General features: G+C 50.8%; 4 protein-coding genes across 7 annotated transcripts in view; 2 read left to right on the top strand and 2 right to left on the bottom strand.

The window, feature by feature from the left end:
• The first annotated feature begins 657 nt into the window (after positions 1–657).
• Positions 658–5,918, top strand: pmpcb (peptidase, mitochondrial processing subunit beta). Its single transcript, XM_056589283.1, has 13 exons — positions 658–766; positions 1,029–1,166; positions 1,261–1,347; positions 1,680–1,809; positions 1,934–2,132; positions 2,527–2,606; positions 2,707–2,819; positions 2,969–3,112; positions 4,133–4,293; positions 4,492–4,577; positions 4,711–4,799; positions 4,944–5,019; positions 5,489–5,918. The coding sequence occupies exons 1-13, from the start codon at positions 695–697 to the stop codon at positions 5,551–5,553; spliced, it is 1,440 nt and encodes a 479-aa protein (XP_056445258.1). The 5' UTR covers positions 658–694; the 3' UTR covers positions 5,554–5,918.
• dnajc2 (DnaJ (Hsp40) homolog, subfamily C, member 2) lies at positions 5,581–12,407 on the bottom strand. Its single transcript, XM_056589282.1, has 16 exons — positions 12,205–12,407; positions 10,997–11,187; positions 10,743–10,818; positions 10,442–10,540; positions 9,728–9,950; positions 9,554–9,619; positions 9,344–9,435; positions 9,117–9,238; positions 8,711–8,860; positions 8,207–8,295; positions 8,024–8,093; positions 7,655–7,839; positions 7,438–7,538; positions 6,470–6,580; positions 6,149–6,300; positions 5,581–5,728 (listed from the first exon to the last, which is right to left on the bottom strand). Exons 1-16 carry the CDS (start codon positions 12,257–12,259, stop codon positions 5,678–5,680), a joined length of 1,833 nt encoding a protein of 610 aa, XP_056445257.1. The 5' UTR covers positions 12,260–12,407; the 3' UTR covers positions 5,581–5,677.
• A 310-nt stretch (positions 12,408–12,717) lies between these two features.
• Positions 12,718–16,278, top strand: psmc2 (proteasome 26S subunit, ATPase 2). The gene is made up of 12 exons (XM_056589285.1): positions 12,718–12,894; positions 13,098–13,135; positions 13,355–13,436; positions 13,809–13,908; positions 14,168–14,299; positions 14,459–14,531; positions 14,621–14,716; positions 14,866–15,030; positions 15,114–15,201; positions 15,325–15,527; positions 15,671–15,767; positions 16,024–16,278. Exons 1-12 carry the CDS (start codon positions 12,825–12,827, stop codon positions 16,179–16,181), a joined length of 1,302 nt encoding a protein of 433 aa, XP_056445260.1. The 5' UTR covers positions 12,718–12,824; the 3' UTR covers positions 16,182–16,278.
• The window catches only part of slc26a5 (solute carrier family 26 member 5), a 21,562-nt gene continuing 18,716 nt past the window's right edge, over positions 15,853–18,698 (bottom strand). For 2 of the 4 annotated variants that reach the window (XM_056589277.1, XM_056589281.1), the window contains exons 16-18: positions 17,852–18,001; positions 17,362–17,416; positions 15,854–17,064 (exon numbers count right to left, since the gene is read on the bottom strand). In XM_056589277.1, coding sequence (XP_056445252.1) covers positions 16,904–17,064; positions 17,362–17,416; positions 17,852–18,001 — 366 coding nt within the window. In that variant the 3' untranslated portion in view covers positions 15,854–16,903. Of the gene's footprint in view, positions 17,065–17,361; positions 17,417–17,851; positions 18,002–18,698 lie in introns of all 4 variants that reach the window. The other 2 variants (XM_056589278.1, XM_056589280.1) reach the window with 2 other exon arrangements.

The following is an 18,698-nucleotide window of genomic DNA, read 5'->3' as shown; positions in this document are numbered from 1 at the left end:
CATTTACTCCTCACCCTTACAAATGTGTGTCACATTCACAGACACACACCCATCACAATAAAGGATGAAAATATTTGTTTTAATGTCACTCATTTAAGTGTAGTGTGATTTATTATAACATGCTGCTTATTTGGTCTAAAATGTACATGACCCTGATCCAAACTGTTTCCTCCTCTTAATAAAATGTACTATAGTTGTCCTTACCAGTAACTGCCTTTCTTCACAGCTTAATGTGCTACAGGCACGTCAGGCAGATATTAACCCTTAAAAATGACCAAAACAAGTGGAGGTTAAGGTAAGGGTTTTGTTTTAGGGTTTAGTTTTAAGGCTAGTTTTTTTTTTCCCATAGTTATGTTTTAGGCTAAAGGTTTTGTTTCAGGGTTAGGGTTTGGCTTTCGTATTTAGTTTTAAGGTTACGGTTTAGATTTAGGATTTCAGGGTTAGGTTTTTGTTTCAGAGTGAGGGTTAGGTTTTAGGGTTTTGTTTTGAGGTAAGTGTTTTGTATTAGGCTTTGTTTTAATTGTAAGTCATTTAAAATATATATTCAGTATAAGCTGTCCTCCCATGTTTCCTGTCCCGTCTAGAAAATACTGGAAGGTCCTGTTTGTGTAATAGTAGGGCTCTTATTTTGTTAAGAAAGTAAGACGTTCCGGTATATGTCACCGCGTCACTGAAGGCGTCATTAAACAACAACATGGCGGCGTCCGTACAGCGCCTCTCCGCCGCGGGCAGGAGCCTCCTGAAGAGGAAGCCCTCATGGTTCGGGGTAAGGTTTCATGTGTTCATGTGTTCATATCACTGCTCCTTAAGGAGCAGTCAAACCCCCGCTGGGCCGGCGGTACCTGACGTAACGTCACGTTAAAGTTCACGGACTCATCGTGAGCTCGATATAGACTCAGTCACTCACGTGTTATATTAAACTGATGCTATATCTTGATTGAGTCGCTGTCTTCTTGGTTGTCACGGCAACACGCTGGTTGTTTTGACGAGTCATGATGACCAGTCCGCCCCCCCCCCCCCAACCCTAGCCCCTCGCGCACCCGCAGCGCCGCCCCCTGGCCACTGCCGCGCAGACCGTACTGCTCAACGTCCCGGAGACCCGCGTGACAACCTTGGAGAACGGACTGAGGGTCGCCTCGGAGGACTCGGGCCTCTCCACGTGCACCGTGAGCACACGAACAAACACACACTTACACACACAGGGGACCTCTGGTTGACTCGTGTTCTGAAGCGTCCCCCCTTATGTGTTGTGATTGACAGGTGGGTCTGTGGATCGATGCAGGGAGTCGCTATGAGAACGAGAGAAACAACGGGACCGCCCACTTCCTGGAACACATGGCTTTCAAGGTGAGAGGAGGTGACCCCTGTCCCCAGAGGGGAGGTCAGGGGTCAAAAGGCAGGAGCAGCTTCTGCTGAAGACTGATGGCAAGGTGCTCCTAGGAGCTGCTTGAGGAGGAGGAGGGAGGGGAGGGCAGTGGTCCAAAAACAGACTGCCAGGGGAGCACCAAGACCTTCGTAGGCAGACGATAGCAGGAGATCGTCACACCTTCTCATGAAGGAGGCGCCGAGCGGCTCTCTACTGTTCTGAATTTTTATGATCAGTGTGTTCCTGATGCTCTGTCTGTCTGTCTGTCTGTCTGTCTGTCTGTCTGTCTGTCTGTCTGTCTGGCTGTCTGCAGGGCACCAGGAAGAGGTCCCAGCTGGACCTGGAGCTGGAGATCGAGAACATGGGGGCTCACCTCAACGCCTACACCTCCCGCGAGCAGACGGTGTACTACGCAAAGTCCTTCACCAAGGACCTGCCCCGAGGTAGGACACACCCCCTAGGGACCCCCCCCCCCCCCCCAAGGGACCCCCTCCCCCTTGAGTGTGTGTGTGTGTCTGTGTGTGTGTGTTCGCGCCAGTAGACTCACACTTGTGTGTGTGTCCCCAGCCGTGGAGATCCTGGCGGACATCATCCAGAACAGCACGCTGGGCGCGGCGGAGATCGAGAGAGAGAGAGGGGTCATCCTCCGGGAGATGCAGGAAGTAGAGACCAACCTACAGGAAGTGGTGTTTGACTACCTCCACGCCACAGCCTACCAGAACACCGCCCTGGGGCGCACCATCCTGGGGCCCCCCGAGAACATCAAGTCAGTCCCCTGCTCCTCCTCCTCTCACCGCCTCCTTTCTCCTCATCTCTAGTCTCTGTCCTGCTGTTCAGCAGCTGAGTTCTCATCTAGAACATCTGCCTGCTCTCCTCTATAACCTCTGCCTGCTCTCCTCTAGAACCTCTTTCCCTTTCTCTCCTCTAGAACATCTGCCTGCTCTCCTCTAGAACCTCTGCCTGTCTCTCCTCTAGAACATCACCCTGTCTCTCCTCTAGAACATCTGCCTGCTTTCCTCTAGAACATCAGCCTGTCTCTCCTCTAGAACATCGGCCTGTCTCCTCTAGAACATCGGTCTGTCTCTCCTCTAATCTCCCTGGCAGACAGGATGCTGTTGATCACATGTTTACTGTGTGTGTGTGTTTGTGTGTGTGTGTAGGACCATCAACAGGGCTGACCTGGTAGAGTACATCACCACTCACTACTTCGGGCCCCGGATCGTCCTGGCGGCCGCGGGAGGTAGGAGCCTGGGCTCTGACCCCCCTTCTCTGTAGGGGTGGGGGGAGGGGATCTGTCTCTGTAGGGGGGTCCATGTCTGACCATCTCTCTCTCTCTCCAGGTGTCTCCCACGACGAGCTCATCGATTTGGCCAAGTACCACTTCGGAAAGCTCCCCGCCCGGTACCGGAGCGACATGCCGGATCTTCCGGCCTGCAGCTTCACAGGAAGTGAGGTAAGGGTCAAATCCTGTCTCTTCCTCCTCCAGTGTGCTACCATAGCAACAGGAAAGAAGAGTCAGTCAGCCGTGTTGAAGCTGAAGAGGTGATAAACATCTAGATGTGGAGGGTAAACATCTGGATGGTCTGTCGGTCTCCCCTCCAGATCCGCGTCCGTGACGACAAGATGCCGCTGGCGCACGTTGCCATAGCGATGGAGGCGGTGGGCTGGGCGCACCCGGACACCATCCCCCTGATGGTCGCCAACACCCTCATCGGGAACTGGGACCGCTCGTTTGGAGGAGGCGTGGTGAGGCTTACACCTTCTCCTACACCACCTGATCGCCTCCTGTTACACCACCTGTTACACCTCCTCATGCACCACCTGAACACCACCTGTTACACCTCCTAAACACCACCATCTCCTCTCAGACCACCTCTTAGACCTCTTCATCACCTCATAAACACCACCTCCTGGGGGTCTGAGGAGGTCTTGGTTCCTCTAAGCTTTGTTCTCCTCTGTCGTAACCTGTCCTCTAAGCCAGTGGTTCCCAAACTTTATTTTTGGCGACCCATTTTTTTTAAATTACAAACCACCGCGACCCAATTCACAACCATACAGTACTATCCAAAACATGCCTGTTATTTTAAATGCTCATGTCGAACAGGTAGGCTTGTGTTTAAGGGCAGCTATATTTATCCCCCGGGAGAGAAATCGGGTGTTTCAGCAGCAAGAAATAAGACAGTCAAGATACTGTAGAGATGGATACAATATAGTGCCGGAGTATTTCTGTAATAATAATAACCCAGACCCTTATGATATACATTTATTTGCAACCCAATTAAAATCTGGGTTGTGACCCCGTTTTTGGGAAAGACTGCTCTGCTGTGTTCTCCTGTTAGAACCTGTCCTATAAGCTGTGTTCTCCTGTTAGAACCTGTCCTATAAGCTGTGTTCTCCTGTTAGAACCTGTCCTATAAGCTGTGTTCTTCTGTTAGAACCTGTCCTCTAAGCTGTGTTCTCCTCAGTTAGAACCTGTCCTCTAAGCTGTGTTCTCCTCAGTTAGTACCTGTCCTCTAAGCTGTGTTCTCCTGTTAGAACCTGTCCTCTAAGCTGTGTTCTCCTGTTAGAACCTGTCCTCTAAGCTGTGTTCTCCTGTTAGAACCTGTCCTCTATTGCTGTGTTCTCCTGTTAGAACCTGTCCTATAAGCTGTGTTCTCCTGTTAGAACCTGTCCTCTAAGCTGTGTTCTCCTGTTAGAACCTGTCCTCTAAGCTGTGTTCTCATCTGTTAGAACCTGTCCTCTAAGCGGTGTTCTCCTCTCTGTTAGAACCTGTCCTCCAAGCTGGCCCAGAAGGCTTGTCAGGGTGGGCTGTGCCACAGCTTCCAGTCGTTCAACACCTGCTACACGGACACAGGGCTGTGGGGGCTCTACATGGTGTGCGAGGCCTCCACCCTGGAAGAGATGATGCACTACACCCAGCTCGAATGGTGAGGAAGACCCCCTTATCGCCTCTAGAACCTGTGCTCAGACAGTCTCTTCTGGATTCAAGTTCTACATGTAGGAAAAAGGATACTGCATAATTATGCTCGTGAGAAGTTTTATAACCACAAGTAATTTACATTCTGACCGCCAATGTTTTTTTTTTTTTAAACTCTTAACCCTGTAATGACGGTCGCTCGCCACAGGATGTCGCTGTGCACCAGCGTGTCTGAGGCCGAGGTGGCGCGCGCTAAAAACCTCCTGAAGACCAACATGCTTCTGCACCTCGACGGTAAGACATGCAATGTTTCGACTCAAGGGATGTCTGATGAGGCTTTATGGTCAGCCGTTTTCAGAGGAGAGCCCCTAGGGATTGTGAAATTGAAATGTAAGGGGAGAGGTTCTAATGTAGTTTGTCTCCCCAGGCTCCACCCCAATCTGTGAGGACATCGGCCGCCAGATGTTGTGCTACAGCCGCCGCATCCCACTGCACGAGCTGGAGGCCCGCATCGACGTGAGTGTTGGGAAGCAGCCCACCGCCGTTAGTGTGACTCAGTGAGGAGTGTTGGGATGCAGCCCACCGCCGTTAGATTGCTGATCTAGGTGTTTGATGAGTAGATTGGTGTATTGAGCTCGGGTTGATCTGTTCTGGTTCCAGGCCATCGATGCTCGGACCATCAAGGACGTTTGTACCAAGTACATCTACGACCGGGCCCCTGCCATCGCCGCCGTGGGTCAGTATAGGGAGACCTCTCCACCTCAACTTCCTTTAAAACCCCCCCCCTCATCTCGACCTCTTAACCCCCCCCCTCATCTCGACCTCTTAACCCCCCCCCCCCCTCATCTCGACCTCTTAACCCCCCCCCTCATCTCGACCTCTTAACCCCCCCCCTCATCTCGACCTCTTAACCCCCCCCCTCATCTCGACCTCTTAACCCCCCCCCCTCATCTCGACCTCTTAACCCCCCCCCCTCATCTCGACCTCTTAACCCCCCCCCCTCATCTCGACCTCTTCTAAACCCCCCCCTCGTCTCGACCTCTTCTAAACCCCCCCCTCGTCTCGACCTCTTCTAAACCCCCCCCTCATCTCGGCCTCTTCTAAACCCCCCCCCTCATCTCGGCCTCTTCTAAACCCCCCCCTCATCTCGACCTCTCCTAAACCCCCCCCTCATCTCGACCTCTTTTAAACTCTTTCCCTCTCAGGACCTGTCCAGCATCTCCCGGACTACGAGAGGATCCGCAGAGGAATGTTCTGGATGAACAGCTGAGTCCTGACCAGAATGTTCTGGATTAATCAACTGTACAGCACACAAATCGTTTTCCTGCTTTGAATTTTATTATAAAATAACAGAATAATGTTAAAATAAACGTGTCCTGAGCCGTTCTCCTGCTCTACTTCTTGACTTGGGCGGCTTTCTTGGCCTTCACCATCTCCACCAGCTCCTGCAAGACAAGAACATCAAGAACCCACCATCAGTACAATTTGGCATTCTCAGGACCACCGACCAAATTACTTGGATTAATTACAGTGCTACTCGTTTGGTATCACTAGTTTTATTTTCATATTTAAGTGAAGTCTGTCTGAATTGTTGTGTAAATAAATATATATACATGTATCAAATATCTTTCAAACTACTTAAGCTGCAACCACCACAACAACTTAATATACGAGTAGTAGAATAAGACCACTATGACGATACAAGACTAGCAGATCCCAGGAGGACTAGTTTAGTCACCACGGTCTGCTGGTCTCGTATCGTCGTAATGGTCTTATTCTACTATTCGTAGATGGAATTGTCGTGATGGTAGCAGAGCAGCTAGTCCCCTGGGGGGGGGGGGGGGGGTATCCCGGCAGGGTCCTACCTTGTATCTCTTCATGCAGTCCTTCTTGGAGCGGCCCGGCACGGCGGAGGAGATCCGGTCCCAGCGCTCGGCCGTGGTGACGGGGAAGGTCTTCAGGGCCTGCTCCAGGAGCTTCTGCTCATCAGTGGTCCAGGCCACCGCGTCTCCAGTCCCTGGGAACAACGGTCGATAGTTAGGGACAGATTCTCAGGGGTCACTGAAGTCTGGACCCGGGAGTTAAACCCACAACCTCCATGAGAAGAGGAGACAACTAGATGATCAACTTCATGTAGCCAGACTTGGTGATCGAGACATGTTTAGAGTAACGAGACACCGACTGACCTTCAAACCTCTCCGAGGGCGCGGCGTTGTCCACGGTAACCGGCACGGCCGAGTGCTCCTTCCTGAACTTCTCAAAGGCATTCTTGTTGATCACGTCTTTCTGCCCCGGATCTACACGCAAACACACACATTGTATATAAGGACCAGTGTTTCCCACAGACCAAGGACCAATGTGTGGTGCATGTAACTCCGCATTTACATGCGGACACATCTGATTCGCATAGATGTGGAAGAACAGCTCAATCGGAATAGAAAAGTATCATATATATACGCCTCAATTGGTTCGGAATAGAATTCTATGAGGAATAGAATAGGTGGTGTAGTCCGCTATAAACACTTATTCCGATTAGTTTGGGGTTTAACTTGGAGCAGCTGCAGTAGTTCGCAATTGGTCCACTCCGTCTGTACTTTAATGCACACCGAACTTTACCGCTGTCAAGGAAATTGGATTTATTGCCTGATTCACGTCTTTGTTATTATCACTCCGTAGTAGTTACAGTAGTCCGGTAACTTATCAACCCCAGACAGGGAGAACGAGTGCTATGCAGAGATAAATGGACGGAGCGATTTTTAGATTTCCAAATCGCGTTATTAAAATAAAAAATAAAAGACAGAATCAATTCGTGGCGCTCGATGTTGATTCTGTGGCGCCGCGCCACACAATGGTCTATGTATGGGAAACACTGAGGACCATCGTGTGGTACATTGTATCTTGTACGTCCTGGCACTTAAAAACTAATTAGCACGGTGTAGCACCTTATACTAGCAATCTTTGTTGTAAAAGGGGAATGGGTTAAGCGCTTTGCACTTCTATCAACATCCTTACATGGCCGACAACGGAATATTGTTGTTTCTCTTTCTTCTTACAGAAATACCTATTGTAAGTTTGGATAAAAGCGTCTAGGGGCTAAGTGCCCTGAATGGACCATGTGGTCCCTGAGGACCACCACGTTGTCCTGCGGTCTCACCGAGGCGCTGCAGGTTCTTGGCCTTGTTGATGACGTCCTTGGCCGTCCTCTTGATGCCCGTAGTGGAGTGAAGGTTCATGTAGTTGGCGATCACCTCCCACCTGAGGAGAGGAACACATAAAAACATCTGTGAGGAGAGGAACACACCAAACATATGGCTTCCAACGCTAGCCCTCCGAAGCCAGGGACTGTCCCGTAGACCTGGTGGTCCACTGACCTGGCGTTGGTCCCGGCGGGGAACAGGTTCACAGCCTTGATGAGCAGCGGGAGGTCCTCCTCGTTCCAGCCCTTGCCCCCCGCGGAGCTCACCCCTCTGGAGGCCTGATCCGCCCCGCGCACCACCTGCTGCGCCTGCACCTCCGCCTCCCGCTCCCGCTGCATCTGGGCGTTCACCTCCTGCACCTAGACACACACACACACGAAATGTAAATGACTTCCTGTAAATAAAGACTTCCTGGAGTTAGTTATTAAAGACTCATGTTATTAAAGACTTCCTGTAGTTAAAGTTAATAAAGACTTGTTATTAAAGACTCATGTTATCAAAGACGTCCTGGAGTTAAAGATATTTAGAACTTCCTGTAGTTACCTGCTTCTCCACAGCCACCTTGCTTTCCTCCTGAGAGCTGGTCGACAGAACCTCATTCAGAGTCTGTAGACTGAGAAGAGAACAACGTCTGATCAGGCTGATGAACGGATATAAACATTCAATGATTGGTCAATGATCAATAGATCTTAAGGGAGGCAATCCATTGATCTAGGAGGTTCCTACCTGATCAACTCCAGGCGATCACAAAGCTTTTCCACTTCCTGCATCATTTTTACGTTGTCTGATTCGTTCTCTGTAAAGTAATTCCAGTTCTGAAAAACAAACATCAAAAGTTAATGATATTGATATTCTGATACTGGCGAGGAATAGGAGCTAGGGTATCTTACAGGTGAGGAGGAGGAGCTAGGGTACCTTACAGGTGAGGAGGAGGAGCTAGGGTACCTTACAGGTGAGGAGGAGGAGCTAGGGTACCTTACAGGTGAGGAGGAGCTAGGGTACCTTACAGGTGAGGAGGAGGAGCTAGGGTACCTTACAGGTGAGGAGGAGGAGCTAGTGTACCTCACAGGTGAGGAGGAGGAGCTAGTGTACCTCACAGGTGAGGAGGAGGAGTTAGGGTACCTCACAGGTGAGGAGGAGGAGCTAGATTACCTCACAGGAGGAGCTAGTGTACCTTACAGGTGAGGAGGAGGAGCTAGTCTACCTTACAGGTGAGGAGGATGAACTGACCTTACAGGCGGTCCTGAGTTTGCCCCGCTCCTTTTTGATGGCCTTCTTCTGTATCTCCTTCTCCTTCTTGGCTAGCTGGGCCACCTGCTTGGCCTCTTCGTCCTCCTTCTCCTTCAGGAGGCGCGCCGCGTCCAACTCTGCCTGCCGAGCCTGAAACGACATGCAACCGGTTAGAACCGGTGTCGAGCCTGTTCATACCAGTCTGACACCACACGCAACCGGTTTGAAGACTGTACTTACCGGCCTACGCCAGCTAGAACCGGTCTATAACGGTCAGTTACTACTGGCCAACTTAGGCTCCAGCATTCCAGGTGCATTGTGGGTACTCAAGCGGCCCTCCACACCCCAGGTGCATAGTGGGAAATCACGCGGCCGTCCACACCCCAGGTGCATTGTGGGTACTCACGCGGTCCTTGTCCTCCTGCTCTTTCTTCTTGGCGTCCGCCTTCGCCTTCTTCTCAGAGTCCTTCCTGGATTTCTCCTCCTCCTTGAACCTCTTGATCCTCGGGTCACAGCTGTACGCCGTGTCTGTAGTGACACACCGTGACGCAACATGTTAAACAACACTGGTACACAGACCCCCCCCCCCAGTATGTGCGGATCACGGTGAAGGTGCAAGGAAGGGTCTCCTACCCACGAGGTTCCTCATGCGAACCATCTCCTCCTTCTTCCTCTGGGTCCGTGACGCTCGGTTCTGCTTGTCGATCCAGCGGCGCTCGTCACGACTGGAAGAGGTCCCAGATCAGAACACTCATCTACACGCTGCATGATCAAAGATGTCTTCCCATGCTTAGTTCTACATGATCGTCAATCTCATGACAATGACATTAATGAGAGTCCTACCATTCTGCCTTCTCTTTCTCCTCCTCGTCCAGATAGGAGAATTCTCGCCATGAATCGAGGTTGTACCTGCAAGGGGGGGGGGGGGGGGTGCGGGAGAGAAGACAGTCATCAGCCTCTCAGCATCAACCTTATCCTCAGAGGTCCTACAGACGGATCAGGAAGGTGAGCGCTCACCAGAAGGAATAGAAGTTATCCACTTCCTCGAACGTCGACTCGGCGGTGCCCAGCTTGGGGACGTGTTTCCTGGAGGACCAGCGGGCGTTGCGGTCGAACACCGGAGCGAAGGCCGTGAAGAAGTTCTTGGCTATTTCGCCCTTCTGAGGGACCGCGTTGTCGAAGGTCGGGTCCACGCTGTCGAAGGCCCGCCTCCGGACCGGGTCCGACAGCACCTCGATTGCTGAAAGCACAAGACACCCGGTTACCACTGTGTTACCGTCCGGTTACCACCGTGTTACCACCCGGATACCACCGTGTTACCACCCGGATACCACCGTGTTACCACCCGGATACCACCGTGTTACCACCCGGATACCACCGTGTTACCACCCGGTAACCTTTAGTTCAACGGTTCTATTAGTGACCTTTAGTTCTACGGTTCTAGTAGTGACTTTTAGTTCTATGGTTGTAGAAGTTAACTTTAGCTCTACGGTTGAAGTAGTTACCTTTAGCTCTACGGTTTAAGTAGTTACCTTTAGCTCTACGGTTTAAGTAGTTACCTTCACTCTACAGGTGTAGAGGTTACCTTTAGTTGTAATAGTGTAATTACCTTTAGATCTACAGGTGACGTAGTTACCTTTAGTTTTACAGGTGACGTAGTTACCTTCAGTTATACCGGTGTAGTAGTAACCTTTGGTTATACAGGTGAAGTAGTTAAAGTGATGTAGTTACCTTTAGTTATACAGGTGAAGTAGTCGTTATCTCCTTCTACAATCTGTTCCCCAGCAGCTTTTCTCTTGTCCGGATGATGCTTCAGCACTATGGCTTTATCTGAAACAAGGAGGACATGAGGAGGTCAGAGGGAGGAGTTCATGGAGACAGGAGGAGGACATGAGACAGGGGGAGGAGGACATGAGGGAGGAGGAGGAGGACATGAGGGAAGAGGAGGAGAAGGAGGAGGAGGAGGACACGGAGGCAGGAGGATAACATTGAGACAGGAGGAATACATGGTAGAGGGAGGACAAATACTTACGGGCAGTTTTGATCTGCTTCTGGGTGGCCTTGTACCTCATGTGGCCGATTCCCAGAACTGCATAGTGATCCTGATTCTGGACACACAGAATGTGAGGGCAGCAGTTAACATTCATGAACACAAAGAACTACACACAGACAGGTGTAAAGCCTACAGAGAGAAAGGCGTACTCTAGCCTAGACAGAAAGGTGCAGCAACTAGCCTACACACCGACAGGTGTACGAGCAGACAGACGGGTGTACGAGCAGACAGACCTTCCAGTCCTTGGGGTCCAGGCTCCTCAGCAGAGGGTGCTCCACCAGCTGGAGGTCCTCATCCTCGTCCTCCTCAGACTCCTCCTCCTCGTCCTCCAGCTCCTGGAAGGAGGCCGACACGTTCCGGTTCCTCCGCCTGACGAACGCCTCGAACCACCGGCCCACCGGCTCCACCTGGATCTGTACCGCCGCTGCACACAACACCACCGACAAACCACCATTCATTACATTCAGGGCATTACGCAGACCCTTTTTTTTTATCCGAACCGACTTACAATAAGTCTGTTTTCGTTAGAAGAAAGAGGAACGACAATATATCGCCGTCTGTACAGTAAGGATGTTCATTAGGGGTGCGACGATATTTTAAGAGTCGAGGCGAGTTGAGCTGGTGCTGTCGGTGGAAAGCGGAATAAGAAAAACTTTGCATGATTAGTCTATACCATATTACTATAACACATCTTGTTTACAATTTCATAAGAAATTGGAAATATATGCCGAGACCAGACAAGCTCAAATCACTAACCGCATTGCTACACAGCTGTTCAGCCCACACATACACACCAGATCACAGGCTTTTGAAAAGGTTTGAGTAGATTGTTTCTCGGGATAGAGGTTCTCACAGTATAGGGGTTCTCAGGATAGAGGTTTTCAGGAGAGAAGTTCTCAGAATAGGGGTTCTCAGGATAGAGGTTCTCAGTATAGGGGTTCTCATGAGAGGTTGAAGTGCTCTGGGTTTGATTCCCAGTTTATCTACAGGCTTCCTTGGACAGATGCCATAACACTTACCTGGTCGGCCAAATTGTCATTCTGCTTTAAAAAATGTATTGCAGATCGAGGACCTACAGTAGATATGAGGTGCTATTGAGGTCATACAGTTGATCTGTCCTACAGTAGATATTGAGGACCTACACTAGATCTGAGGTCCTACACTAGATCTGAGGTCCTAGAGTAGATATTGAGGACATGCAGTAGATCATACAGTAGATCTGAGGTCCTACAGTAGATACTGAGGACCACCGCGGTGAAATACAGAGACAACCTGACACCGCCAACCTGTCATTGTTGAAACAATAAGCTGACAACACCTAAAGTATGAGACCGGTGTTCACAAAGCAGCACCTCAGCTCAGGCTACCAGTAGCTCCAGGCTAACCGGTATGTCACGTTAGGCTATCTAGTTAGCCTTGCTCCCGTGGGTCCATCTCTTACCGGTGACGGCGTCATAGACGACAGTCGCGTCCGCTGCTTTGGCCTCCAACAACATCTTCTTAGCTGTGGCTAAACACGCATGGAGGTGATCGACGGGTTGGTTTAAAGAGGTCTAACGTGCTGGTGTTTGGCCGCTCAGTAAGCAGCACATGGGCCTTGGAGCTGGGTGAGACGGGGGTGCAACACCGAAATACTTCCGCCGCCATCTAGGGCAATCGTTTCCGGGATACTATACTTCTCCTGGTTAGTCAATAAAGGAGAAGTTAATATAAAATTACAATTGCTGTTATACAACATATTAAACGTTCAGTAACTATAAAAAATATAAATATACAAATTTAAAAATGATTAATTATAAGAAATTATTTAACGTACATATTTATCCCCCCAAAAAATATTCATCTCATTAGTATAGTTTATTATGAATACATGTCAGATATCATCCCTTTAAAGTATCATATCATCGTAATAATCATCGATCAGAGCGCGGTCCCTCGCCTATAATGTCCCGATGCCTACTTCCGTCCTCAGTAAAGTAAACCGGAAACTTAAACCTGCTGTGTAATCGTGTCTAGCGCCGCTCTTCTTCACCGTCTAAAGCTTCTCTTTTCCTCTCCATCATGCCGGACTACCTGGGGGGCGACCAGAGGAAGGTGAAGGAGGAACCTAAGGAGGACGCTGTCATCAGAGGTTCGACTTTAGTATTATTATCTCCTTTTATTAACTATCCTCCTCTAGTAGCTGACTGTGGCTACTTGGGAAGCTAACCTTTAGCTTCACCGTCTGATCTCATCCAGACCATAATAATCACCTCACACTCTTAAGGACTGATGAGAAAGTAATTTTAGTCTCCAAGTAAATAACTTGTGTGTGTGTGTGTCTGTTTCCAACAGCTCTAGACGAGGGTGACATCGCTCTACTGAAGACCTATGTAAGTACAAACTATAATCTAACCTAAACTCAGTAAGTACACTATAACCTGTAAGTACACTATTTTTGTAGGTAGCATGCATGACCGGTGTATAGTTGAAGCTCAGTTGGAGAAGGTGTGTTGTGCGACAGGGCCAGAGCACCTTCTCCAGAATGAGGTTCAGTAGTTAAGGTTTGTTGTCTTGTTGTGTAATGTGTTGTTTTTCTTGTTGTGCGACAGGGCCAGAGTACGTACTCCCGACAGATCAAACAGGTGGAGGATGACATCCAATCGCTGCTCAAGAAGATCAACGAACTCACCGGTACGAGATCAATAGATATCATTATCATACTTAATCATTATTAGACATTACATACACATTATATTACACATAACTGATCTTTTTAGAGATAATCTGTTTGATGGAGGTATCTCATTGGTTTGGTTGAATCAAATAAACTGAATCAGATTTGCTCATTTATTATTATTATTAATCTAATCAACTAAACTATCAAATTGAATGGTACTTGATTAATTATTTTTAATCAAGCCTGGATTCCTCTGCTGGGATGATTTGAGCTCTCTTCTAAACCTCTTACAGAACATATCCCTCTATTGGAGACCAGTTGAACTGTTGTATCTTACTGTGATCTCGAGCCTCGTGTTGTGTGGGTTTGACCGTGTCGTGTTTCAGGCATCAAGGAGTCTGACACCGGCCTGGCCCCACCCGCGCTCTGGGACCTCGCCGCAGACAAGCAGACGCTGCAGAGTGAACAACCGCTGCAGGTCGCCAGGTACTGACCTTTAACCCCTGATCTTACCCGACAACTTTAACTTCTTAGCCTGACCCCTTGTCACTAGGTTCCTTGTCACTAGGCCCCTTAGCCATTAGGCCCCCTAGCCATTAACCCCTGAGCCACTAACCCCTTAGCCCCTAACTACTAACCCTTTAGCCAATTAAAATCCCCCAAACAGTAGCCTTGTTACTTCCTCAAATGTTTTGTGCCGTGTTGTGATTCCGGCTGATTAACTGAAGCATGCGTTTGTTTCCAGATGCACTAAGATCATCAATGCAGACTCGGAGGACCCCAAGTACATCATCAACGTCAAGCAGTTTGCCAAGTTCGTGGTGGACCTCAGTGACCAGGTGGCGCCCACAGACATCGAGGAGGGGATGAGAGTGGGGTGAGCTGCGTTCGGGGAACCCCGCTGTCTCGATAGGTGTGGAGGATGGGTCATGTGACGTCCTGCTCCTCTAAATTAAGTGATGACCCGTCATTCAGCCCGTTATTCAGCCGTCAGTGTCCTGACGGCTGAATAACGTGGAGCCGTGTCCTCCCTCAGGGTGGACAGGAACAAGTACCAGATCCACATCCCGCTGCCGCCCAAGATCGACCCCACAGTCACCATGATGCAGGTAGGAGCTCCTCAGAGCAGGTTATGTGACCCCCCGGTTGGTCAGTGGCTATCTGTTACCCAAGCCGATGCGTGTGTTGCCATGTGCAGGTGGAGGAGAAGCCGGACGTGACCTACAGCGACGTGGGCGGGTGTAAGGAGCAGATAGAGAAGCTAAGGGAGGTTGTGGAGACCCCCCTGCTGCACGTGAGTCTCACATCAGCACCTTGACCCCCCCCCCCCCCCCCCCGCCCGCTCCCGGGTCTGAAGTCTATTTCTACTGCAGTGTTCCTCGGTCTGAGCCGAGGTTCTGTTGTCTGGTGCCCCGGAGGTGAGCTGTCTCGTCTCTCCCTCAGCCCGAGCGCTTCGTGAACCTGGGCATCGAGCCTCCTAAAGGTGTGCTTCTGTTCGGACCACCCGGCACTGGGAAGACGCTGTGCGCCAGGGCCGTGGCCAACCGCACCGACGCCTGCTTCATCAGGGTCATCGGGTCCGAGCTGGTCCAGAAATACGTGGGAGAGGTAAGTCTGCGTTCCGGTCCCCCCCGCCACCACCACCACGGACTAGGCGGACGGGGGGGGTCCAACGTGTCGTGTCCTTGCAGGGGGCCCGCATGGTGAGGGAGCTGTTTGAGATGGCCCGCACCAAGAAGGCCTGCCTCATCTTCTTCGACGAGATCGACGCCATCGGAGGTAAGACAGGAACCCAGACCACAGCCCCTTAGAGGTCCCTAGTCCAGATGGAGCCCCCTGGTACGGTGGGTGGGTCCGCCCGGTGGGCCCAGATGGGTCTGACCGTGTGTGTGTGTCCCCCAGGGGCCCGGTTTGACGACGGCGCCGGTGGTGACAATGAGGTGCAGCGCACCATGCTGGAGCTCATCAACCAGCTGGACGGCTTCGACCCGCGGGGGAACATCAAGGTCCTGATGGCCACCAACCGGCCCGATACCCTGGACCCCGCCCTCATGAGGCCCGGTCGGCTCGACCGCAAGATAGAGTTCAGCCTCCCGGACCTCGAGGTAAACAAGGGGGGCAGGAGACGGTGGTCAACAGGGGAGACGGTGGTTTGGGTTGGTTACCGTGGGGAGACGGTTAGTCTGCTTGTTGTTCTAGATTGGTCCCCATGCTTCAGTAATAGCTCCTCCTCTCTTCTGGTCTGCAGGGACGCACCCACATCTTCAAGATCCACGCCCGCTCCATGAGTGTGGAGAGAGACATCCGCTTCGAGCTGCTGGCCCGCCTCTGTCCCAACAGCACAGGTACGATTCCCCCCCCGACCCCCTGGCGAGGTCCGTCTCCTACCCAGGGACCACGCCTCCTCCTCTGTCTCCTAATGACCTTCGTAGAGTGTGTTTCTGTTTGGGCCACATGTTCACTTTTCAGCCACAGGGGGGCGAACAGGGACCTCGTCCTGCTCAATGAGTCTCGGGGTCAGCTTGTGTTCAGTGAGCTGCTGAGGCTGGTCTCTATGGTGTAATGGGGTGTTGTCTCCCTGGTAACGGCGTGTCTTTACAGGCGCCGAGATCCGCAGCGTGTGCACGGAGGCCGGCATGTTCGCCATCCGGGCGCGCCGGAAGATCGCCACGGAGAAGGACTTCCTGGAGGCCGTCAACAAGGTCATCAAGTCCTACGCCAAGTTCAGCGCCACACCCAGATACATGACCTACAACTAGGCCGAGGCTCGTCTCTCTGTTCTCATCCTGTAATCTCATCCTCCAAGACTAATAAAGTTTGTTCCACGTTATTCGCAGTCTGAGTCACTGAATCCACAGACTTGTATACTGTTTTATTACTATTGTCAGACAACAGATATGATGTAACATTGAGCACAGAATGGCAGATCCACAGTTGGACATCAGTGAATTAGCAGGGCTGGGGTCGGTTATAAAGCCCAGTACTAGAAAATATCCATCTTATATCGTTCTCATTATTCATTTGATACCAATTATGGGATCCATTTGCTTGTAAACCCATAAACGCCATAACAGTCTAGCTCCGGCTTCAGAGGATGGAAGCAGGTGTCCTTAGAGGAGAAGATCTACTGGGTTCTTTAACACCTGTCATGTTACGGAGAACCGACCTCCAGCCCTAGAACACATCAGGACAGTCTATTCTACAATACGATGGAGAACCATTCACCAGGCACTTTAGTCTTCAGTAATAGTCGTCGGTTACGGTCTTGGTTCATAATGGACAAACAGTAACTTTTGACTCGTCAGGACATTTTAAACTACAGTCTCAACCTCAGAAATCACCCACACGTGATGTTCTAAGGAAGTCAGCGTCTCCAGGACCAGTGATTTGACTTCTTGTGTCTAACGCCCTGAGTATACTAAGCCCCTCCCTCGTGGGCTCTAAAACAAGGTGCATTGTGGGCCTCCTGCAGTCATCACCGTCAAGAGCTGCCGTTCGTGATGGCGATGGGCTGGGATTGGCTGGCGCACTCCTCCTGGTGTTGGCTGTACAGCACAGCGTCGTGCACGGTGGGGAACAGGATGTCCGGGGTCACGACCCCGCTGAAGAACTGCAGGGTCTCCAGCTGAGACAGCAGGGGTCCTGGGGGTCAGGGTTCATAGGTCAGAAAGACACAGACACAGGGTTCTGTCCCCAGCCTACCTGTAGGCCTCCTAGAGCCAGACGACCCCTGACCCCTACCTGTAGGCCTCCTAGAGCTAGACGACCCCTGACCCCTCCCTGTAGGCCTTCTAGAGCCAGACAAACCCTGACCCCTAGCAGTAGGCCTGTACCGGCTCCAGATGACATGTATCTGAATTACTTTACTAGTTACTTTGAATTAAAGAGTATGCTAATTGACTAAAGAGTAGAATAATTCCCAGGCATATCAGGGCTTACTGTTGCATCCAGCGATGAAAACACGTACGTCCTTCGCAGCAAACTCCTTGATCATCTGCAGAAGCACGATAAAACACACGATTAGCAAGTCATCCTAACCCTTATCCCTCACTAACCCTAAACTGTACCAGGCTAAACACCCTGAACCTGAAAGCTCATCGTTACTAAACTTAGCATTCCAAAACCCTAGCCCACCTCGTCTTGACGAAATGGTTAGCTACCTTCATGTTGACCAGAGTTATCTACCTTCATGTTGACCAGAATAAGCTACCGTCATGTTGACCAGAGTTAGCTACCTTCGTGTTGACCAGAATAAGCTACCGTCATGTTGACCAGAGTTAGCTACCTTCGTGTTGACCAGAGTTAGCTACCTTCATGTCTACAAAGGGTTGTCTTGAGTTAACTACCTACATCACAGGTTGTCTTGAAGACACTCATCTACTCCCCATACTATAAGATAAAGACTCTTAGGACAGAAAGCAGGACGTACGGAGGTGATGGCCTTCGCTCCGACGGTGTCCACGAAGTTGACGGGGCTCCAGTCCAGGATGAGGGTGTGGACATCCCGACCCCCCGCCAGCCGGCTGCTGACCCCCCCCTCCTTGCACCAGGACAACAACTCACCGGTCACTCCCGGAGCCTTTAAAGGACCGCACGCCTGCTGCCTTAGTGCCGATGCCCACACTGACCCACAGTCAACACGGATAGCATCGGGCCAGATTAGCCTCAGACTGGGAAACGGCGGCTTTAGCTAGTGGGTTGTTACGGGTTCCGTTTAATACGGTATACTTAGAGCGTTGCGAGAGGTTAGGAAGAGAAGGTAAAATCTGGAATGTTTAGGTTAAAGCAGGTTAGGTGAGATTGATTAGAGGTGGTTATGGTGATTGATTAGAGGTGGTTATGGTGATTGATTAGGGGTGGTTATGGTTATTAGCTATGGTTAGAAGGCGCCGATCTGGCCATGGTGGTTCTCAAAGAGACGTTTAGTAAGCCGGATCCGTGGCTCAGTAGGGTGTCTTGTAAAGGTGCGATAACGAGCTGATGCGTGCTTCTGATTGGGCGGGCGGACGGACGGCGTTGGTCTGTGTTTACTACGACGGCGGCGGCGAGGTGAGGCCGAGAGGAGAACCGGTGGGTTGGGTCTCGTCTGGGTGCCGGAACAAAGGCAGAACGACGACCGGTCCTTTAAAGAGCAGCTGATCCTTAACCCATGACCCTCAACCCATGACCCTCAAACCCATGACCCTCAATCCCCTGGAACGTCACTGATTAAGCCACAGATTCATTAGAGGAAGAACAGAGTGGTCAGAGTTAGAAGTGTTAATCAGGTGTTCTGT

This window comes from Gadus chalcogrammus, chromosome 4 (assembly GCF_026213295.1).
Source record: "Gadus chalcogrammus isolate NIFS_2021 chromosome 4, NIFS_Gcha_1.0, whole genome shotgun sequence".
Lineage (NCBI taxonomy): Eukaryota > Metazoa > Chordata > Actinopteri > Gadiformes > Gadidae > Gadus > Gadus chalcogrammus.
Note: the sequence above shows the minus strand (reverse complement) of the source record. Positions and strands in the feature narration are given on the sequence as shown.

Bases quoted from the DNA above. Each gene is read 5' to 3' on its own strand.
- dnajc2 (XM_056589282.1), bottom strand. From the start codon at position 12,259: ATGTTGTTGGAGGCCAAAGCAGCGGACGCGACTGTCGTCTATGACGCC. The intron at 10,819-10,996 runs GTCTGTCTGCTC...CTGTGTGTCCAG, and splicing joins TGGACCCCAAGGACTGGAAG to AATCAGGATCACTATGCAGT. The intron at 8,296-8,710 runs GTCAGTTCATCC...TTTGTTTTTCAG, and splicing joins AACTCAGGACCGCCTGTAAG to AACTGGAATTACTTTACAGA.
- psmc2 (XM_056589285.1), top strand. From the start codon at position 12,825: ATGCCGGACTACCTGGGGGGCGACCAGAGGAAGGTGAAGGAGGAACCT. The intron at 12,895-13,097 runs GTTCGACTTTAG...TGTTTCCAACAG, and splicing joins GGAGGACGCTGTCATCAGAG to CTCTAGACGAGGGTGACATC. The intron at 15,031-15,113 runs GTAAGTCTGCGT...GTGTCCTTGCAG, and splicing joins TCCAGAAATACGTGGGAGAG to GGGGCCCGCATGGTGAGGGA.
- pmpcb (XM_056589283.1), top strand. From the start codon at position 695: ATGGCGGCGTCCGTACAGCGCCTCTCCGCCGCGGGCAGGAGCCTCCTG. The intron at 1,348-1,679 runs GTGAGAGGAGGT...GGCTGTCTGCAG, and splicing joins TGGAACACATGGCTTTCAAG to GGCACCAGGAAGAGGTCCCA. The intron at 2,607-2,706 runs GTAGGAGCCTGG...CTCTCTCTCCAG, and splicing joins CGTCCTGGCGGCCGCGGGAG to GTGTCTCCCACGACGAGCTC.